At 43.7% G+C, this 21,538-nt stretch overlaps 1 protein-coding gene across 5 annotated transcripts in view; it reads left to right on the top strand.

Annotated features, from left to right (window-relative positions):
* WDR59 (WD repeat domain 59) overlaps window positions 1-21,538 on the top strand; it is a 1,538,892-nt gene that overhangs the window by 121,709 nt on the left and 1,395,645 nt on the right. For all 5 annotated transcript variants that reach the window (XM_069604207.1, XM_069604197.1, XM_069604168.1 and 2 more), the window contains exon 2: window positions 15,271-15,320. In XM_069604207.1, coding sequence (XP_069460308.1) covers window positions 15,271-15,320 — 50 coding nt within the window. The remainder of the gene's footprint in view (window positions 1-15,270; window positions 15,321-21,538) is intronic.

Genomic DNA, 21,538 nt, shown 5'->3' with positions numbered 1-21,538 from the left:
CTCCCCGGGAAAATGCAGCTTCACAGTGTGTGCGAATACCACAGACCGGTAAACTGGGACGATGGGGAGGAGCAGCCTGCGTCCATAGATAGACCCACAGCGCAACTCCACCAATCCCTAGGGTATACAACAAATAACTCTGCAATTCCCTATGTACCCTACTCAATGCTTTACTCTGCCACATTGCGGATGCATTACAATAATAAAACATACTTTTTACATTCCCGGAAGAAGCAGTCACTTTTGTGGAAAGAAACATGCCACTACCTGACAATCCAGAGGAACCTACGAGATGAACGAGTGACGGCCCTCGTGTTGGTTGGCGGACAGAAACACGCCAAATAGAACTAGAGACTCGTCCTGACACGGCAACACGAGACACCTATCGAACATTGTTGCCGACAAGGCTGGAAGCTAGTGTCTGACTGCAAGACCTGCGCAAGCCGGCTGAATTCAATATGTGTACTGGTAACGTTAACATATGAAATAGGGCAGTCTGGATGGGGATGAGAAGAGGAGAGACTTTGGGGGTAAGAGTAGGTCAGCAGAGCAGGCAGTGGGATGGGCACTAGTAAGAAAATGAAATGTGCAGTATCAGAATCAGATAGGGACAAGAAAAAATATAAAAGCCGGGAAGGATAAGGGGTTGGCATGGAGGATGGGGTGGTTAGGGGGCGTGAGAGTGACGTAACTGGATAACTTTACTGGAGAAATTAGTAAATGGGTTCTCGATTATCTAAAGGTGCACAACTATGCAAGAGCAATATGCAAGATCAAAGGTAATATATGTTACATAAACTTGGGGTGCAGAGGGAAAAGAAACCACTCTGGCACAAGGCCAAATAATACAAAATGTAGAGAGTAAGAGTCCTAGACTTAAGGACCCTTGTGCTCCCCTGCATACCACTCTACTGAAAAACAGTAAATTATAGACAATGTCGGTAACATTTTAAGAAAGTTACAGAAGGCAGGAAAATCAAATACACTGAATTTTTTATTAAAACTCGTTTCTGGTAAACACCCTTCATCAGAAGCAAATTATAGCCATCATAGTTCCAGGATCTTATTTTCATCCTCTATTAGACAAAAATGTTATTCAAAAAATGATCTATCAATAGATAGTTGGGTATGTTAGAAATACATTCTCCTATGGTAGAGTAATCATTCACCTGGATGTTATTGTATTAAAAGCCCACTTTTCTAGTGGCCTTATTCTTACAGGTAAAAAATGGAGGACACTTCAACTGGAGCTTCCAGCCCTTTAAGATGAGCTAGCAATACCCTAAAGATGGATGGGGATGCAGAAATGATTCAAACATCAATAATCGAAACAACTCAGGTAGTTGGCAAAAGGATATCCGTTTTAATATCAATTATATAAAACCGGGCATACAATGGACATAAACTGACTTCTCAGCGCAAAATCTCTCGATGCATTTTATAAAAAAGCTTGTTTACATAACAGAAAATCGTCATAGGTGACGTTAACTTGCATATTACTAATGTCATCCTACATGGCAAAATACAAAAACCTAGTGGCAAGTGTGATGGGGTCTAAGAAAACATCTAAGTATATGATCCATACTCGTTTAGGCAGTCAAATAAAGCGATGAGCTTCTTAACATCAGGTGGGGCAACTAAGCCCTCCCTTCAAACAGGTCACTATGAACGTCACTAAATATGCAACGTTTTATTGGCTAAATAACTATAGGACCCTTGATCGTGCGGTCCCTTATCATTGGTTGGCTTGTAACCTCTGTCAGTACTTTTCCTCCTAAGTTAGCAGCACACAGGCTAAGCGGCCAGGTGCTGGTGAGCTCGTCTTAACCATAGCTTCCTTCCTACCAATTAGCATATCCATCCATCACCTGAGAGGTCTGCTGTCAATTATGACTTTGAACTTGTCCGTGGGGGTGTTCTTTGCTCTGGGAAATTCAGGGGAGTGAAGGCTCTCGTGCCTAGGTGTGATCATCCTGCCCTTCCAACTTCTTCTCCCCCACGTGACTGAAGACCATGAAATTGAACTTCTAGTGTATTAAAAATACTATTTTCTATTAGACCCCTGACGTCTTTTTGTTTTCGTCCATGCCTTCTGAATAGAAGCTTCATTCTTTCACACAATTTGTAACCAACTTCTGCTCACCCCAGCCTGATACAGCCTTGGCTTCTTGGCTCATCCAGCCTCGCCTTTCTGAGATTTGCCTGCAATTTCACTTATTTTTCAAACTGCGACATACTGGAAAAGCGGCCTTACTACTTTTGCTAAGCTCTGCTATTGTACGTAGTGGAAACATCCATTCTTTTCTGACTCATATGTATATATTGGCGCATGCCGCAATCTATTCACTATAAAGCTAGCCTCAAGAATACTTCGTCTGCTTGCGTTTCGTTGCATCTGTACACATGTACACGTGTAATTAACATTTTCATCTATCTTGTTGCATGAGCTTCATATTGATCCCAAAATGACACTCATCTTTAATACTTTCTTGATGCCTTATAGAATTGTCTGCATTCGCTCATCTCTGCATCTCTTTTATACACGTCAGCTATGTTCTATTTTTCGTCATTCTTTTCGTTCGATTATTTGTCCTGTTTCTTTCAGCTTTCCATTCGAACGATCATCACATTGTCTCGCATTCAGCTATGGTTTTCTCAATGAGAACCTTGCCACCATGATTCTTGTTGGCGTCTGTAGTTTCAATGGCTCTGCACGTGTCTCATACTCTGGCTCCCACCATATAGGCAATATGGGCTAGGTGATTGAGATGGGGGTACTTGGCTCCTACTCTACAAACTCACGAGGGGTGCAAGGTCAAATGTTGACACTAAAAAACTGAAAAGAACACAAAGGGAGATTAGATTCTGTATAGGGACCTATATTATATCCTTAAATCGGGGTCAAACTATGTAGTATATATATCTTCACAGTTGATCACCACATCAGTGGTTAGAATCCTTTACTAGGTTAGCCAAGTAGTGGAGTCTCTATATACAGTAAAAATAGAGTATAGAAATGTGTCATTCAGGGATGTCAGGTAAGTGAGAAATGTATGCAGATAGAAGGGTATCAGTCATGGACTATTCACATGGTGTAGGGCCTCAGGGGGCCCATAAATCTTTCATATTAGCAGATGCTCAGTGGCCTTACCTGAAATTGAGTTTAGTTTCAGAATGCCGGATCTCGCTCAGTGGGAGCCAGCGTTTTGAAAATGGCCACCATATGTAATGTGTGCCATGTGACGTATAATGGTCATTAAGTCTAAAGGAAATTAACTTATACCGATTTCATTCCCATAGCTATTCACACACCGATACCCGGGGACGGGGACAGACCCAGAGTATCCATATCCACAAAATGTTAATAAGCTGATCATATGCCAAAAAGGGCATAATGTGTAGACAAAATCTCAAGTCCACAAGCCCGGCTCAAACTGAGCTCCATGCATATTTTATCCATGATTGTATAAATCCGGTTGTATGAAGGGCTACATTCCCATGTTCAGTCTCAATTGAGAAAAACATTAACAGGTGGCAGTTATATAACACAAATATCTCAATACAATATATCAGATGTAAGCATCTATCACTATACCTAGCATCTTCCTTGAGAAAGACGTTAGCAGGTGGTAGTTATGCACAAATGGCTCAATGTATTACATTGGGTGTGATCCTCTCTCACTACCTCTAGAGCGTGCTCATTAGCCATATAATCTTGATCCTCCTTATTCGCAAAACATAAATTATAGTAGGACAATGGTACATGGCTAACATTAACTACAGATGGATTTCATACAAACGCTCCAAAGTAGGACAGTGGTACATATATCATAATGAGTTCAAAGATAGATCTCATAGAAAGGCTCCAGGTAAAACTCTTCATTCATCTCTGTGGGTCGTAGAGAGTCATGTTTGTCTATCCATGTTAGTTCTCATTGAGTTCGTTTCTTATTCAGATAACCACCCGTCTGGGGTCTGCCTACCACCTCAAGTATTATATAATGTAATTGGGCTCCTGTGTGTCTTTTGTCCGTAAAATGTTTAACGACTGATGATTTGATGTTTTGTGTATGCATGTTACTTTTATGTTCTTTCCACCTCTCTTTTGCATGCCTGATGGTTTGGCACACGTAGAAATCCAACATGGGCAGCTCAGTTCATAGAAGACACAGCTGGTATTGCAGGTGGCAAAGTCCCCGAGTTTGATCTTGGCACCTGAATGTGTGTTTCTTACATATGTGCTTTTCGTAATATTGTTGGTTTTTGCAACTTGGACATGGAAAAGTGCAATTTTTACATTTGTGTAGGACATTTTGTTTTGATTGGTTCGTTTTTCTGCTTTTACCAGCTGATTGCAGACATTTCTGCCCCTCTTGTAGGCGATCATAGGTGAATTGAGGAAGAGTTTATTCATCTGAGGGTCAAGTTGAATAAGTCTCCAGTTTTTCTTCAGTAGTCTGGTCACATGGTGACTCTGGCTGGAATATTTCATGGAGTATAAAAATGGTGTGTCTGTGTTCTTGGATTTAGGGGTTAAAAAACCCTCACGTTCTTGTTGGTGTGCCTAAAGTCTTGCCGTCCTGATGACTTCAGCAGGATAACCCCTCTGGTGGTATCTTTCTGCCAATTTGTCGCATTCTAGTTCAAAGGTGGTCTCCTCTGAGATTGTTCTTTTCAATCTTAGGAATTGGCTATAGGGCAAGTTATCCTTAAGGTGTCTAGGGTGGTGGCTGCAGTAGTGTAAGGTGTTATTGGCGTCAGTCGTTTTGCGAAAGATATTAGTTGAAGCACCATTCACAACTATCTCAATCTTTACATCGAGAAAATGTAATTTTGGGTGATCAGTTTCCATCGTGAATTTTATACGTGGATGTATTGAGTTAAGGTATTGTAGGAACTCGGTTCATCTTTCTCGCCCATCCATATTGCAAAAATAACTTTGATGTACCTCCTCCATATTGCATATTACAAGTTTAGGTGACCACTGTTCATGTTGTAAGACGTGTGTATTCAAGATGGAATATGAATATGTTGGCATATACGGGGGTCATCGCTGACCCCATGGAGGTACAGTAGGTAGAATTGGGTGTTGTAACCTAAATAAAGTATTGTGCAAAATGATCTTAGAAAGTTCAAGAACAAGCAGCTTTGCAGTGTTCTTCTCATAAAGGGGCCCATTCTAGTGCTTCCAGACCTTCCATATGTGACTTCATACTTCAAAATAAAATCCATATGTGGGATCGATGTGTATAAATTCTGCACATCGAAATAAACGAGCGTGCAGTTTACTTGGAGTGTAGCCAGTTCTCTAATGCTTTTGAGAAAATTGCATGTGTCTCGCAAGTACTTGGAGGTCTTTTGTAAGATGGGTTGGAGAACTTTATGAATGTCAGGATACGCAGGGGAGTGTCCAATCGGCAGCCCAAACGCTGTTGTGCTCCGCTCCCCCGCCAGTTTGCTTGGCGGTTGCCAGGTGGTTGCTCCAGCAGCAGTGGCATACACAGTGTGTTTGCTTCTACGTGGCCACTCCGTCTAGTGTCCTGTGTTGCCATGGATACCCGACGTGAAGAGCTCCATAGCTTCCTGCTCTGGCGATCGACAGAGAGATTCCCTTCCATGGTGCTGGTGCTTCTTATTAAAGTAAGTCTCCTGGTCTTTATTCCTAGTTTCTGTTAAAAATCAGTTTGATTCCTGACCCGTTTTTCTGACTAGACCTTATTGGATCCCGTTTTTGTACCCTGCATTGCTGACCTCCTGGTAACAAAACTTTTCTGATCTCTGGACTGCGTTTTTAGGATTTCCCTTGCAACCTTTTCTGCCTTGATTGTTTCCTGGATTTTTATCTAGAACACTGTGGGGACTTGGAGCTTTGCTTAGTGGATTTTGGACGCTATGCTGCATTGAATAACCATGTACATTACTCCTTGTTGTTAGACCGTCCTCTTGCCGCCCGATGGTAGGTCCTTCTAATCCTACTAACTTCCCTTCCCCGTTTTCGTTGTGCTACCTGATTCATCCACCTGGATTCTACAGTTTTGTTTTACAAACAGCCTTCCTATAGGTACTAGGTGAGCATATTACTATAGGGTAGTTGTTTAAGTAGGCCTCTTGCTGCATCTGTTACAATATTGGTTTTTCTTCAGAATACCAAACGGAACAGCAGAGTTTTTTGGCCACCCGCTCTACACCATTAGAAATACTGGGATTCAATATCTCCTTTGGGTGTATCCATACTAAAACCATTTTCTTGCATTTACAGCCTGGCGTTTGTACCTGGTGTGTTTTTTTTGCTCTTTAATTTGAATCTTAGTCTCACCTGTATAGTACACTTAGGTGAGATTCTGCTTCAGACTCCCACAACTGAGGGTGACCCCTAAGTCCTGACAATAGAGAGAGACAGCTAAGGGGTCAAAGATACTATCAGTTCCTGCTACCATGGCTGAGGGTTCTTTTAGGTCCTTATGGATCTTTGGTAGACAGTAAAAGATGGGTGTTGTTGGTAACTCCTTGCGCAGAAAGGATGTAATTTTAGTGTTCATGTATTCGTTTTCCAATGCTTTGTCACGTACGTCCTTATTTAAGGATCCTATCATAGATGTATGGTCTGCATCTATCTTGATGCAAGTGTCTGTGTCAGTAAGTAACTTGATACATGATATTAAAAAAATGATCTATCTTATGCTCAATTAGGCTATCAATAGATAGTTAGGTATGTTAGAATTACATTCTCCCATGGTAAAGAGTAATCATTCATGAGTATCTATTGATAGGCAAATTGAGGATAAGATAAATATTTTTTTAATATCCTTTTTGTCTTATAGATGATGATGATGACGATGATAATAGGATTCTGAAAATATGATGTACATAATTCACTCCTGATGAATGCTGTTTACCCGAAGCGCGTAGAGCTCTGAATCCAATGCTGGATGAAAATATTGTTTTGATTAAAATGTTGGTGTATTTGATACTACTGCCTTCTGTAACTTTTTCTTAAAATGTCATCGACACTGTTGTCTATAATTGATTGTTTTTCAGTATAGTTGTGTGCAGGGGGCACAAGGGTCCTTAAATCTAGGACTTACTCTTTTCATTCTGGAAAAATTATTAGCAAGGTAAAATGAGGAAAGATCGGAGGACAAAGCAGGGGGGGAGATGAGGCGATATAAAAGTTAGAAAAAGATGATGGGGATTTGATGAATAACTCTAGAAGTAGTGCTTTTTAGCCGCATAGACGGCAGAGTCATAAGAGTAAAGAGACGACAGTAACAGGTAGCCATAAGAAGAACAGGATTTTTTGCCATCGATGCTCTGCACAACGGTGAGAGGTATGTAGAAAATGGATATGATGTGTAAGCCAGGGTTGGGTAGGTTGGCTGGATGGGGAGAAAGGGTGGGAGGTTAAAGGGCATGAAGGGTGGAATTGAGCATAGAATTAAGAACGAGAGCGTCATTGGAGGGCAGTGAGGAAAGGTTGAGGGAGAGAAGGTAAGGGAACTGGTTAACGAAGAGATAAGGGAAGGAGTATTAAAGGCCTTGGGATTATGACCGGTACAAACAGGAGAGTGGGCGGTATAGAAGGGGAGGAAGGAGGCGGTGCAATCGGAACAATGAGGACCTGTAGTAAGTTAAAGAGATGGACTGGAAGAGAAAATAAGATCAAGATGTGAGGAGGAGATGAGTATTGAATAAGATTGTAAGATTGGAGGAGAGGAAGAAAAGAACTGTGTGAATATTAGATAGACTGGTTGAAATTACTAAGCAGAAAGAGAACAAGAGGGGACGCAATGAGGACAAAGTAAGTGAAGTTCAACACAGAAAAGGGATGGGGAGCCAGCAGGGCAGTAGATGATGAGAAAGGTGATGGGGTAGGGTTTAGGGAATGCAGCAAAGTGATATACAAACAAGAGAAATGAGGGAGGAGAGGATAGGAGACAGGGATAAAGGAGGAGTGGAAGATAATGCCAGTGCCGCCATTGTCCTATGTGGCATGGGAAAGAGAGATGTGGGGAGATGGAGAGAAAAAGGAGGCAGGGCTGACGGTGTCAGATGGTGAGATCCAGGCTTCAGTCAGACAGAGAAAGTGAAGATTAAGGCAGAAAAGGTGTCCAGGAGAGAATAAGTTGTATTAGATACAGAGCGGGCACTGAGTTGCCCATTGTACCGAAAAGGAGGAAAAGTGGTGTGGGACATCCAGATATGATTATTGGGGTTTTGAGAACGAGGGAAATAGGAAGGTACTGTGGAACGGGAAGAGCTGTGAACCGGAGCGGTGAAAGTCATAGCAAGCAAGATAAAGAGAGTAAAGAAAATGCCTAAGTAGTATGGAGGAAGAGTGAAAGCAAGGAGCTAAAGTTGGTACTGCTGGGAAGAAGGGCAGTGTACAGAACAGCTGAACATGTGGTGTTGCATTCGTTTCTAAGCATGTATCTGTCTGGTATTTTACAATTGTCAAATATTATAATAGCATGTTTTGTCTGGGGACCATATTTTATAACTTGAAGCCATGGAGTGACGAGTAGATTATTTTTTTAACAGGACAAGAGGATTTGCCAAACCTATTATTCTTGGATAAGCAGATTTTTTAAAAAAAATCTACAACCCTGCCCTGTCTTTGCATGAGAAGCAAAGAGTTGCTCTTTTTGGTGCTTATTTGAGACTTTGCCGGAAGCTCTGATTGCAAGTGCAATAGCCTGCTATCAAATAATGCCAGTTGCACCAACAGGAGTCAAAACTAAAATGGTAGTACTCACATTGATAGTGCATTAGTGTTTAGGAGGTATCAGTTACAGCATCACCTTTTAATGTTGTCAAAATGTAATACAATTCTTGTAATGTGTTGGCTTCCTTGATATTTTTTGGGGCACCAATATAGCTGTCACATAATACTATCTATTCTCCTACCTCAAAATGTGCACTAGCCACTAACCATTGGCTAGTGATAATTGACTCTGTATGGCACTGCCATGTATGAAATAGTATGCTGTATGTATGTGGATAACCGAGGGGGCATGAGATATGCTTGACTAATAGCAAGTAACTTATATTTTTTGCCCCTGGTTGGGTCCATGGTTTATACGTATTCACAATGACACACATTTTCATCGGACATGTTTTTAATCTTCCTGTAAATCAAAGGATATGCGTTCATCCCAGTGAGCGCATTTCAAATGGATTGTGTCCCCCCCACCTTTTCTTTATCTTTGATATATCCATTTCCAGCTTGCTGCCTCCTAAAAAAAATTTCAATAGAGGGTGCTGCGTGCCCATGTCTCTCGAGTCGATGTCCATCGGAGGCCTCCGTATCGATCTCAGTCATCACAGGCATAAATTGCTGCGCGCAGCATCTATTGCTCAGTTCCGTTTTTCCGCGCTTCATGAGCTTTGGGAACGTAACGCTCGGTTCTTCAACCAAAATCTTTGAATTTTTCATGAAGAAAAGACATCAAATTCTTCCATCCACAATGCCATCTTCGTCTGCTCCTTTGGCACCCCAATCTGGTTTAAAAAAAATGCCGGATTGTGGGACTAAGATGTCCCTGACTGATCCCCACAGGATCTGTTTATGGTGCCTCGGGGCAGAGCACCCGTGTTCTGAATGTGAAGAATGCCTATCGATGACGGCGAAAGCCTTGAGGGAGTGCAGAGGGAAGCCGGAGAGAGGTAGGAGGACTGTAAAATCTATTAACCCTTCAAAATTTACCTCTGACGAGTCGAGACCACATCTCCTCATCGAAAAAGAAAGCACTCCCATTCGAGGTCTCGAAGTGGATCACACCACTCATCTTCGTCGAGACACAATAAGAGGCGCCATAGATTGCCCTGATCTTCATCCTCCAGTTCACCTGAAAAAGTTACATACTTCAACAAGTACAGCTCCCCGGCTTGGTGGGAGGAGTTCAGTTAAGGGTCTTCGGGAACTCAGCCTTGCCCCCCTCAGAGATAACTACAGGTGATTACCCCGGGTAGAAAACCCAATAAAAATAAAAACCTACTCCTCGAGAGCGTCATGAACCCTCGAGTAGAGAAAAAGCCTCCTCGACGTAAAAAGAAGTCAACATTATCCTCGAAGTTGAAAACTGCGTTATCGGTGGAAGGAGAGAAGTTACTGACTCGTGCGCCCACTCCTTCGACATCGCCTGAGCCGTCAAAGTGTCCTTCGAGAACGTCGAGACCACTGTCTGCCCTATCGGCGACATCGAAGGAAACCTTGAATTCCTCAACATCGAGGCCAATCTCGAGTAAATCGACGCCTTTTACAATTCCATCGAGAACTATGATGTCTACTTTGACAATTTCAAGACTTTCTCAGCCGGTAATGACTAATATCGCCCCTTGATCACTTGAAAAAGGCTACACACCTCTCCCACGTTCTGATTATTTCAGAACTTTATCTTGCATATATGAAGAAGGGGAAGACTTGGATTCAGAAAGGCCTTTTGGTTTAGAATCTGTAAGACCACCTGTACCAGAGGAATTCATACCAGAGGAGGTCAGACTAAAGAATTTGCAAGAATCCTTACAGGAGGCAAGTGGTATTGATACCTCCCCAGAGGTAGTCTTCAGTAAACCGGAACCTGGTGACCATGCAGAAGGAAACTATAGGTCACTTATGAACAGGTTAATGGAGTACATGGGTGGTCTAGGCCCACATCCACGTACGACCAAGATTACCTAACGGACATTCTATATGACTCCAGAGATTTTAGTAGTCTAAGCTGCAACTTCATCAGGCAGACAGTCGGCATACCCCACAATCCCACAGGATTGTGACGACAAATAATTTCATGCCATGGCCAAGAAGGTCTTCTCGGCATGCAGCATGGCACTTAAGTCTACTAACGCCACATGCACGCTGGCAAGAATCAGCCACACCCTTTGGGAGTATGCTTCAATGGCAGCTGACCATCTCCCTGAAGGAGAGGAGAGAGATGGTTTCTTGAGCATTATCAAGGATGGGAGGGAAGCAATATGTTAGTCCCTCCAGACCGGTCTGGACTCTGACAGCATCAGCAGAGCCATGGCAGCTAGTACCACAATCCGCAGATTTGCGTGGTTGTGGAAATCTAGATTTGCTCCTGATGTGCAATCCAGACTTCAGAATATGCCCTTTGACGGCACCCATCTATTTGGTAAGAAAGCTGATGACAGTTTGGAGAAGTTGCAAACTTCCAAAGCAGTAGACAAATCCCTTGGAGCTACAATTAGAGACACTCCAAACCGCCCCACAGGTACACCGTGGAGGCGTAGGTCCTTTCGCTACTACTCCGCATTCGGAAAAGGCAGAGGACCGCCAGCTCAAAGGGGCCATAGACGATGCACCCATGGTGGACGGGGCAAAGGTACCAAGTCTGCATCCGCAGGTTCTGCCTTACCCTCAGCATCTGCTTCAGCCACCCCAAAACCCCTCTGAGGTCTTACTGCATAAGGCACCAGTAGGAGGCAGGCTAACTCAACATCTGACAGAATGGCAGGCTATTACTTCAGATGCTTGGGCACTGGAGACAGTTGCCCAAAGTTACTGCCTGCCTTTCCTACAAACACCTCAGAGTCATCCACCGGGTAACAACTCTTTTTGATGTTTCCGGACCCGCTCCTTATGCAGGAGATCTTGGACCTGCTAGCGAAAGGTGCTTTAGAACTGGTACCTGTAGCGGAGAGCACCAAGGGTTTGTACTCCCCATATTTTCTAATTCTGAAACAGGACTGAGGAATGAGACCCATCTTGGACTTGCGGGAATTGAACAAATTCCTTAGGAAAGACAAATTCAAGATGGTTACACTTTCTTGGATCCTTCAGGCCCTCCAACTTCAGGATTGGTTAGTATTTTTGGACTTTCAGGATGCTTACTTTCATGTGCCTATCCATCTGAAGCACAGAAAGTACCTGAGGTTCGCCATCGGCAGCTCTCCCGATCAGTTTCGGGTTCTGCCATTTTGGCTGACCTCCGCACGTGGGTTTTCACCAAGCTAAGCGGTTGTGGCAGCAAGTCTCAGGAGAGGAGGGATTCATATCTACTCCTACCTGGACGACTGATTGATCAGAGCGGTGTCCCTGGAACAAGCTCGGGATCTGGATTATGTTTGCCACTTCCTCCACTAGCTGCGCTTCTCCCTCAACTTCAAGAAGTCCTATATGATACCATCACAGAAACTCCAGTTTATTGGAGCAGTTCTGGACACATCCCTGGGAAAAGTCTCGCCACCAGAGATGATGGCTCAAGACAGTCTACAGATGGTGACCAAATTTCAGAATGGCCAACATCTTCCGGGCCTTCAATTTTTTTTTTTTTTTTTTTTGAGGTTGCTCGGCCTCATGGCATCCTGCATTTTCCTAGTGCCAGAGGCTCGCCCAGTGGTCACAATTCTCAGGAAGGATGTCAGATCTCCTACAAATTCCGAACAGAGTCGCACTGGACCTTCAGTGGTGGGCCTGTCGGGAAAACCTCTTGAAAGGAGAACCTTTTTGGCAACCATGGCCGGAAATAACAGTAGTGACGGACGCCTCACTCACGGGGTGGGGAGCCCATGCCAACGATTTAACCATCAACGGTTGTTGGTCTCCATCGGAGTCAAACTACACATCAATCTATTGGAGCTGAGCGCAATCGGGCTAGCACTGAAGGCTTTCCTGCCATCGGTACATGGAAAGAATGTTCTGATAATGACGGACAACACAGTGGCCATGCACTACCTCAACAAAAGAGGTGTTGTAGGGTCACTGCCACTCTGTAGAGAGGCAATGCAGCTCTGATTCTGGGCAATACAAGAAGGAATCCCTCTGTCGGCAGTTCACCTACCTGGAGAGAAGAACACGACAGTGGATGCTCTGAGCAGGTAGAGCACAGTCTCCCACGAGTGGGAACTAGCTCAGGAAGTTCTTCAAGAGATCTTCGCCCTTTCGGAAACCCCTCAAGTGGATCTGTTCACAACGAGTCTCAACAGCAAATGCAAACTGTACTGCTCCAGGGAATTTCCTGCGAGAGAAGCTCTAGGAGATGCGTTTGTGGTGGACTGGGAGTTTCCACTTCTATAGGCATTTCCTCCAGTCTCCGGACTGGGCCAGGAGAACGTGGTACCCGGATCTTCTACACATGTCCATCTGTCCTCCGATTCGTCTTCCAGAAAGAGAGAATCTTCTCTCGCGAGAGGAGGGTCAGGTTCTCCATCCGGATATCAGAACTCAGCCTTCATGCATGGTTTCTGAAAGGCTGAGGTACAAAAATTGGGACGTAATGGAAGTGTTGCTTTCGGCGAGACGGCCAGCAACCAAATCACTATACTGCTGCCGTTGAAACAAATTCTGCAGCTGGTGTAGGGATAAGAATGGTGATCCTTTTTCATGCAATACACCGATGGTGTTATCTTTCCTGCTACACTTAGCAAATCTAGGGCTACAAGTCGGCACAATCAAGGGTTACCCAGACGCGCTATCAATTTTTAAATACGCAGCTGAAGAACCCTCATATTTTAAGATGCCTTTTAGTCATTACATTTTTGAAAGGGTTGACTGTCTACCCTCCAACTCCTTTCCAAGTTCCCCTGTGGGAGCTTAATCTAGTTCTAATATTTCTAAATGGTACTCCCTTTGAACCCCTCCATTCGTGCCCATTAAGATTTCTTACTCTCAAAGCTGTCCTTCGAGTGGCTATAACTTCCGCTAGAAGAGTGAGTGAGCTACAAGCTTTATCTTACAAACCTCATCACACCATCTTTCCCAAAGAAAATCCTCTTCCTTCCTTTTACTCACCTCCACATCCTGGAACAGACGAAGAAAGGCTGCACAGACTTGACCCAAAGAGTGCTTTGAGTTTCTGTGTTAGCAGACTGGCAAAGTTAAGACAAACAGACCAATTGATTGTGGGATACACAGATCACAAGCTGGGCCCAGCCATCACTAAACAAACCATCTCAAGATGGATTATCCGAACAATGCTGGAATGCTATAAATTAGCAGATAAAGACCCTCTTCAACATCTAAGAGCTCATTCAGCCAGGGGCATCGCAGCTTCGTCAGCTCTCCAAAGGGGAGTTCCAATAAAAGACATTTGTGCAGCTGTCATATGGTCGTCTGCACACACCTTTACAAAATTCTATAGTTTGGATTCCTCCACTAGCCAAGAAACAAAATTCAGTAAAGTTGCATTGCACTCTGTGCACACTTAAAGCACTCTAATTTGACTCCCTCCTCCTATACATTACTGCTTTGGGAGTCTATCAGAGATAAGGAATACGTGGGAGGACACAATCCATTGGAAGAAAAAGTTACTTACCCATGGTAACGTTCTTTCGACTGGATGTTCCCCCCACGTATTCCTCATCACCCCTCCCATCCTTCCCCCGCAGTAAAATATCCCTTGTAGTTGCAGTCTGCGCTACCTCAAGGGTAGTAACCATCTCATCCTGGACAAGCCTAACACTTCAGAACGGAACTGAGCAACGGACGCTGCGCGCAGCTATTTATGCCTGTGATGACGTAGATGTCGATATGGAGGCCTCCGATGGACATCGACTCGAGGGACATCGACGCGCAGCACCCTCTAATAAAAAAACATTTCAGAGGCAGCAAGCTGGAAATGGATATATCAAAGATAAGGAATACGTGGGAGGAACATCCAGTAGCAAGAACGTTACCATGGGTGAGTAACTTGCTCTTCGATGACATAATTTCACGATGAAATGGAAATCTCTATGCAGCACTACCAAGGGGCTAGCTAAAAAGGTCCTACTAGCAAGATGCCTGCAAAATATTGTTCATCTTGATCATATGTAAATGAATGTTTTATCTAAAAAGAAACTGATGTTTTATGGATAGATTGCAAAAATAATACATGCTAGTGTACAGGTGGTTAAACGGCACAAGGAAGAAGCTATAGGGCTGCAATCATACCATATCTCCTGGCTCAGACAGTCCTATGTATATGAGTGTCTGCTCCATTTGCTATTCATTCTACAACATGCAGGGGAAAGAAAGCAAGGGCTACTGACTCCCTGCATGTATTATGCCTACACTTTAAAGCATAGGATATCGTAGTTGGCCATTGTGAAACATAACAGCCAGAGAAGCTACAAATGGAGAAGTAAAACTAGATCATTAATGTTTTCCTTGCACAGTGTACCGGGTAACACCCAAGCAATATTTAGCACTAGCTTTGTAAGGAGGAGGAGTGGTAAATTACAGGTGCATGAAGAAGGGTGCCTTTTTATATGGAAGCATATTGACTTTGTTGACATGTCTGCTATGTGACACTGTTTTCTTTTTTGTGATAGGCAACTGCTATGTCGGTGGACTGCCGCGGACATCACGCTGTGCTCTCTGGGTGAGTACTGCTACCACTTTTTAGTTGTCATCGGGCATTTGCTGTCTATTATAGGGCATCTCAAATTTTAAAAACTGAAATCGGAGCAGAGGCTTAATTTGGTAGGGAATATTCATACTGTTTTTTGTGTTGTACATATTCTTCTACTGTGGAAGTACATTTTAGGAATTGTTCATACATCCAGCTCTCTTCCAAAATCTTGAAATCCAATCCATCAGTAGTCGGGGAAACCTTCAATGTGTACTTCTGATGTGTATCTGGCCACAACGCTTACTTTGCCATTGCACCTACCCTTCCCAGTTTTATATTTTTTGCTTACCTTTTTTTGAATCGAACATGTACCACTGTAACTTTTCTTCATGCTTCGGTCTATGTTCTGATTGCCTTACGAACCCTGAGAGCACACTGAAAATCCATCTGAAGAAAGTAGAACCCCAGAAACATGTTCCTATCCCTCAGAAAGAGAGGCTAATTATGATCGGACCAAGGGTGAGGCTTTGTAGGAGAATGTCAAATTTACCAATACAAGAATATCTCTGAAACGTTTGTTCCCTTTGTGAATGGAAAATGTGGAAACCCTGAAGTCCCAAGATCATCCCATAGGTTTTCCTCTGGGGTATTGACTTTTAGAACGGGATGAGGAAGAGCCATTCAACCCAGGGACACCCTTCCCTGGTTTACATGGATCGGAGACACCCGATAAGTCCAAAGGGAACAGACCAGATTTGGACGCTATAATGAAAGGGGGAAGAAAGGAAGAGGTAACATCCCCTGTCCCTCATCCTCTACCCAAAATAAGTTATGTTACTCCTGTGGAGAGTATGGACATGTCGTAAGACATTGCCCTACAAATATACTTATACCATTAGCCCTACCTTCGGACAAAAACCACAAACATGATATAAGGAAGGGGAAACAGAGTATTAGGTTGACCTATGACCAGGTCTGTTATGCCCAGACCGAGGATTTTGTGGAACCCGGGAGCGATATTAAGACGAGGGAGGGAGCCACCATCTACCTATATACCGGGAACAACACCACATATAGAGTGCCCGCTACCTTTAACGGAAGGAACATTTGGGCCCAATTTGACAGCACAAGTAAGAGGTTTGCCATAAGAGCAGAACTACTTCCCCAGATTAGGAAATGAGAGTAGGCTGTGTCCATGGCCATATTAAATAACACACACAGACACAAATCCCTGTTACCACCTTGGGAAAAGAGTGCTGTCTTATAATGGCAGTGATCCCCAATTTACTGGCTCAATTAGTTATAGGAACTGATGTTGCCCAGTTTGACAGGTAGCCCAAAATCCGGGTGAAAATGAGAACTGAAAGCGGTAAACTGCTCGGTTTAAGAGAACCATCTAATCCACAGATAGGAGAGATCATATCTTGTTTCTTTTGAAAAAAGGCAGTAAGTTAAGGCGCTGGTCTCTTGACCTTCAGGAGCATAAAGAAAGAAAACCCTTAAATCATTTTCCCTTGAGGTACAAAGAGATCAGTGTCTTAAGGGGAAGGGTATGTAACTAATCTGACAACGTTGTCACTGTTTCCTTGCAAGGATGCCTCTAACTTGGCCAGGCTAAGGCATAAGCTACCTGACTCTGACCGAGCGGGTAACTATCTGTGGGAGGAGCACGTGGGAGACGACAAGCTCCAGGGAGACAGGAAAAGACTGAGTCAAGACACCCCTTCAGTCATAAGCTTTAGTGACAACCATGTGCCATTGCAACATTCCTACATGGATATTGTAATCTAGAGACTGACTTCCCAGGGATGTCTAACCCAGAAATTAATTTACCTTTCCATGCCCTTTTTGGTACTGAGACGGGGAAGAGGGATGGAGTAATGAGGATGACTGGACACGGTAATCCAACACTGCATTCTAGTCATTGGAAACTGCATCGAAAGACTGGAGACATTTAAAAAGGACACGGGTGAACCGAATGCAGATGCAGAAGGAGAAGGAGAGAGCCAGAGACTGGAGAGACACCTGACAGATGCTGACACAGTGGAGGACGCCAAAGGCAAGCAGACTGCGGAGCGCAGCGCAGTGCAGAGTCCAACAGGCACGGTATGCAGAGGAGACGGGTCGGGAGAAGTTCACTGTTTTCTGTTTCGGGCAGTCAGAGCTGTCAAACCCAGAGGAAGGCAAAACACAAAGTGAACAACTCATAAGGCGCGCTGCCAGTAAGTGGACCAGGAGTGCAGACACCAGTAAAACGCGAGGAACGCTGAAGAATTCGCACAAAGCTGGTAAGCCCAGGGAGAGTGAGCGGGTTACCGGGCACTTCTGGACGAATGCCATACACCGTGTCCTTCGCGAGCCTAAGTAAAGACAGTGAAATCATTACTGAGACGAATGCTGTTGAGAGAAAGAGCCTGAGTAAAGGGCAATTATTATGAACATTACTGAGAGAAAGATACTAAGCAAAGGCAGTAGAATTATTACTGGTATGCACATTGTTGAGGAAAAGTGAAACCATCACAGCCTCGAACATTGTTGAGAATAAGAACCTAAATAAAGGTAGTGGAGTTAATAAGAAAGGGTCGCTGACCCAATATTGGATAATTGTTCTGAGCTGGATAAAAGAGAAACTGAACAGAGAGCGGGCAACCCTGGCAGGTTAGAAAACCAGGCAAACACTGAGTCTGGGACTCGCACCCGATCAAGAAAGTGACGATACCCTGCAGGCGAGTAAACCAGGGGTAAGAAGATAAAGGATAAAAAGGGAAGGTTCATTCCCCTTTTTCAGGAACAAGGAACAATACCATGGCAGGAGAGTTACCAGGGAAAAGAAAAGAATTGAGAAAACTCGAGGGAGTCAAAACCCCTATATATGAAAGTGTGTACCAGAAAAGGGAAGACTTGTACCCCTTTAAGCATTCAAGAAAACTATGTTGTGAACTATGCTGTGATTCAAGAGAACTGTGTTGTGATTCAAGAGAATTGTGTACTTTTGAGGAGGAAAAGGGAAGAGTTATTCCCTGTTGAACAGCTTGGAACTGTGATAAAATACTATCGGAACCACTGGATGAAATCTAGGGGAAGGCAAGCCCCTTTCCTAGTGGAACTTTATTTCTTAATTTTTCTGCACCTTAGAACTTTTTGTTTGAAACTTCAAGAGAAAGCTAGAAGTCTATAGCTCGGAGAAATCACCATTTTCACCTTGTATTTAGTTTAGAGTGTAAGGGTCAGTTTAGGAGTTTGGACACAGGACTGAAGACGCTTTGTTTAACATCCTGACACAGACGTTCCTTGGTCTTGTTGAGGCAGGGAAACCCCTCCTAGAGTTGGGGATAGATCGGATTTCTCCAACTTCTCTTATTATTTTGACAAAGTTTATAACCAAAATGTATCATGCCACTGTGTCCCTGTCTTACTCTTGACCCCTTAAAATGAGTTAAAGCCAATTTAGGAAACTGGTATGGGTGATATTGTTTGTCATATCAGGAGAGTGGCATACACACTATTGGTTCCATTGGCTGACGTTTTTAGATAAGTGAATTCTGTTTCTGCTGCTGATCCACCAAATTGCACAATATCGACAGTAAAGCTTATATTTGGAGCATCACAATTTGTTAATCACAGTCAATCAAACACGGCTGTCTTTCAATGGATGGCAATTTGCATTTCCTGATGGTGAGCCATCTTCTGTACTCGGTCTCTAACATGCTTTTAGGAAGACCATTTTTTGCCCATCCGTTTTGCCATGACCTGCATGAGGTTAAATATTAGCAACACTGTCATCTCAAAGGGGTTCCATCTGGGGTGCCACCTGTCTTGATTTCCTTATAAGGGAGCAACCAGAAGTCATTGGTCTCCACCTTGTGATGAAACTGTGATTAATGGCTCCTGGTCGTCAGTCATTCATGCCTATAGCAAGCCAAGCACAATGCTAGCGCTATCCATTTCGTGGCCCAGTTTACTGTGCCTTTAGCATGATAAAACGCAACCAACTAGGGTATTTTATTGAGTCTGAAAACACCTTTTGGAGATGGTAGCTTTGAGTTGTTGCACAAATGAAAATGACACTCTGGTTTTTTTATAATGTATTTATTTTTGTGTGTGTGTAAACTTTCTCTATTCATAGGCATAGTGCAACAAATGTTAACAAATGTCTCCTGCTGGCTTTACATAATACAGAAATCTTCAGGTCTGGATCTTAAATTCTGTCAGATCTGAACATTCACCATGGTTATCTCTTTGTGTTCGTGCTAGGACGATACCCTTACAGTATTGAGAAGTGATTTATCGATGATGGTCTATAATTATGATGTTCTCTGACCTTTACTCACTTGTGAAACCGAAGCCAGACCCTCCGAAGCACACACCTTTTCCATTGCTAACCCTCCTCATAACCTCACCCACCATAAAGCTACCCTTTCAGTTTTCCACTGGTGTACTTGGACCATCCACGCAGCAGTTATAATCTGTGTAAATAAGGTTGCTTGTGATCCACTCGCTGTATACACTCGCACCTTCACTGCCCCCAACAGTACTGTGATCGAGGATAAAGGCAATTGCACCCTCACAATATCCCTATTATGCCCCAAAATCTCATTCCAGAAAAGATTTGCTTTGGGGCAAGACCACCACATATGCTGTAGGTCTCCTATCACCCCACAGTTTCTCCAACATAGAGGTGAGTATTGATTATGTATATTGTGTAACCTCTGTGGCATGAGATACCATCAGAAACATAATTTATATGCGGTTTCTCTGATTGTGAAACACCTCAATGCCTTTTAAGCCCTCCTGTAGATTTGATCCCACACCTGCAGAGATTGTAATTCCCAGGTCTCTTTCTCATTTTTCAATATTTGGCAGCTTATCTTCAGGGGCCTCTGTTTGAAAGCCTTCAAACTCCTTTGAGGGATCCCTTCCTTCATTGTCACTTCCAATCCCATGGTGCCAGCCGCTCTAACCCCTCTGTGTGATATCCAATGCATGAGTTGTACATAATGAAAGCGCGCCCCCTCGCTCAACTAGAATTTCACCTTCATTTATTTCAAACAAGAGGGGGAACCCTCCTTTTACAAGTCTGCTAGTGTCAACATGGAAATCACCCGAGCCTTCCCAAAACCAATCCGAGCAGATGGGGCTAAAATGTCACAGCAGAATATGGGGAACCAATCCAGGAGATAACCCCTTCACCTCCATGTCTGATTACAATACGGCAGGGCACATTTGGTTGCCTTTAAGAAGATGCCCCCACCCCAATACCACTTGCGGCAAGTTACCCAGGAATGCTAAAACTCTGTGCTATGGACGTAACCCCTTGTTCCAAAATGCACCCCCCCTTTGGGCTATCTTCCAGAGCCCATTGCAGCATTGGACCTATTTGCACTACTACAATATATCTTTCTATATCGGAATCTCCCAACCCTCCCAAAGGCATGGCCCTCATAAGAACTTATCTGGGGTCCCTGGAATTCTTCTTTTGCCATATAAAGGAGAATATCTCTTTCTGCAATGACTGCACTATTGGGGCCGGAATCGCCAGCAGTAGGGAAGTTACCACGTATAAAAGTCTGGGTAACAATGTCATTTTCATAGCTGCAATGCGGGCAAACCAAGTCAGATCTTGTTTTTGCCATCTCTGGAGATCGTCCACTAATCCCACCCACAACAGGGTAATATTGGCCTTATATAGGTTACCGTAGTCTGCCATCCGCTTTATTCCCAGTTAGTCTGTCTGCCATCGCCCATTTCAGTGGGAACTCCCTACACCATCCTTCCAGTTTCCCCAGGTCCTCCGATATATTCAATGTATTAGATTTTGCTTAATTAATCCTGAAACCCGATGCCCCTGCGAAGTCCTCCAGAACCTGCATCGCCCTTAACAGTTAGTGAGATGTATCCTGCTGGAACAGCAGTAAATCGTCTGCGAATAAGGCTATTTTGTACGAACACCCTACTCCCTCTATCTCTTTGTCCTTACGTATCACTGCCACCAGTGGTTCCATTGCCATAGAAAAGATCAATGGGGTGAGGGGCAGCCTTGTCTCATGCCCCTTCTGATATGAATGGCGCAGAGAGTCGCCCATTAACCACCATGCGCATCGCTTATGTCTGGAAGTTTGCGATAACCATCCAAAAAAAGGCCTGCACACATCTAAAAGCCTCTAGAATCTTTTGCAAGTAGCCCCAGTCTATACAGTCAAAAGCATTCATGGCATCCAGGGCTATAAGCGAGAATTTCTTCACCATTC

Source organism: Ambystoma mexicanum, chromosome 1p (genome assembly GCF_040938575.1).
Source record: "Ambystoma mexicanum isolate Mex_15411 chromosome 1p, UKY_AmexF1_1, whole genome shotgun sequence".
Lineage (NCBI taxonomy): Eukaryota > Metazoa > Chordata > Amphibia > Caudata > Ambystomatidae > Ambystoma > Ambystoma mexicanum.
The sequence above is the reverse complement of the archived record's forward strand: the minus strand, read 5'-3'. Positions and strand labels throughout refer to the sequence as shown.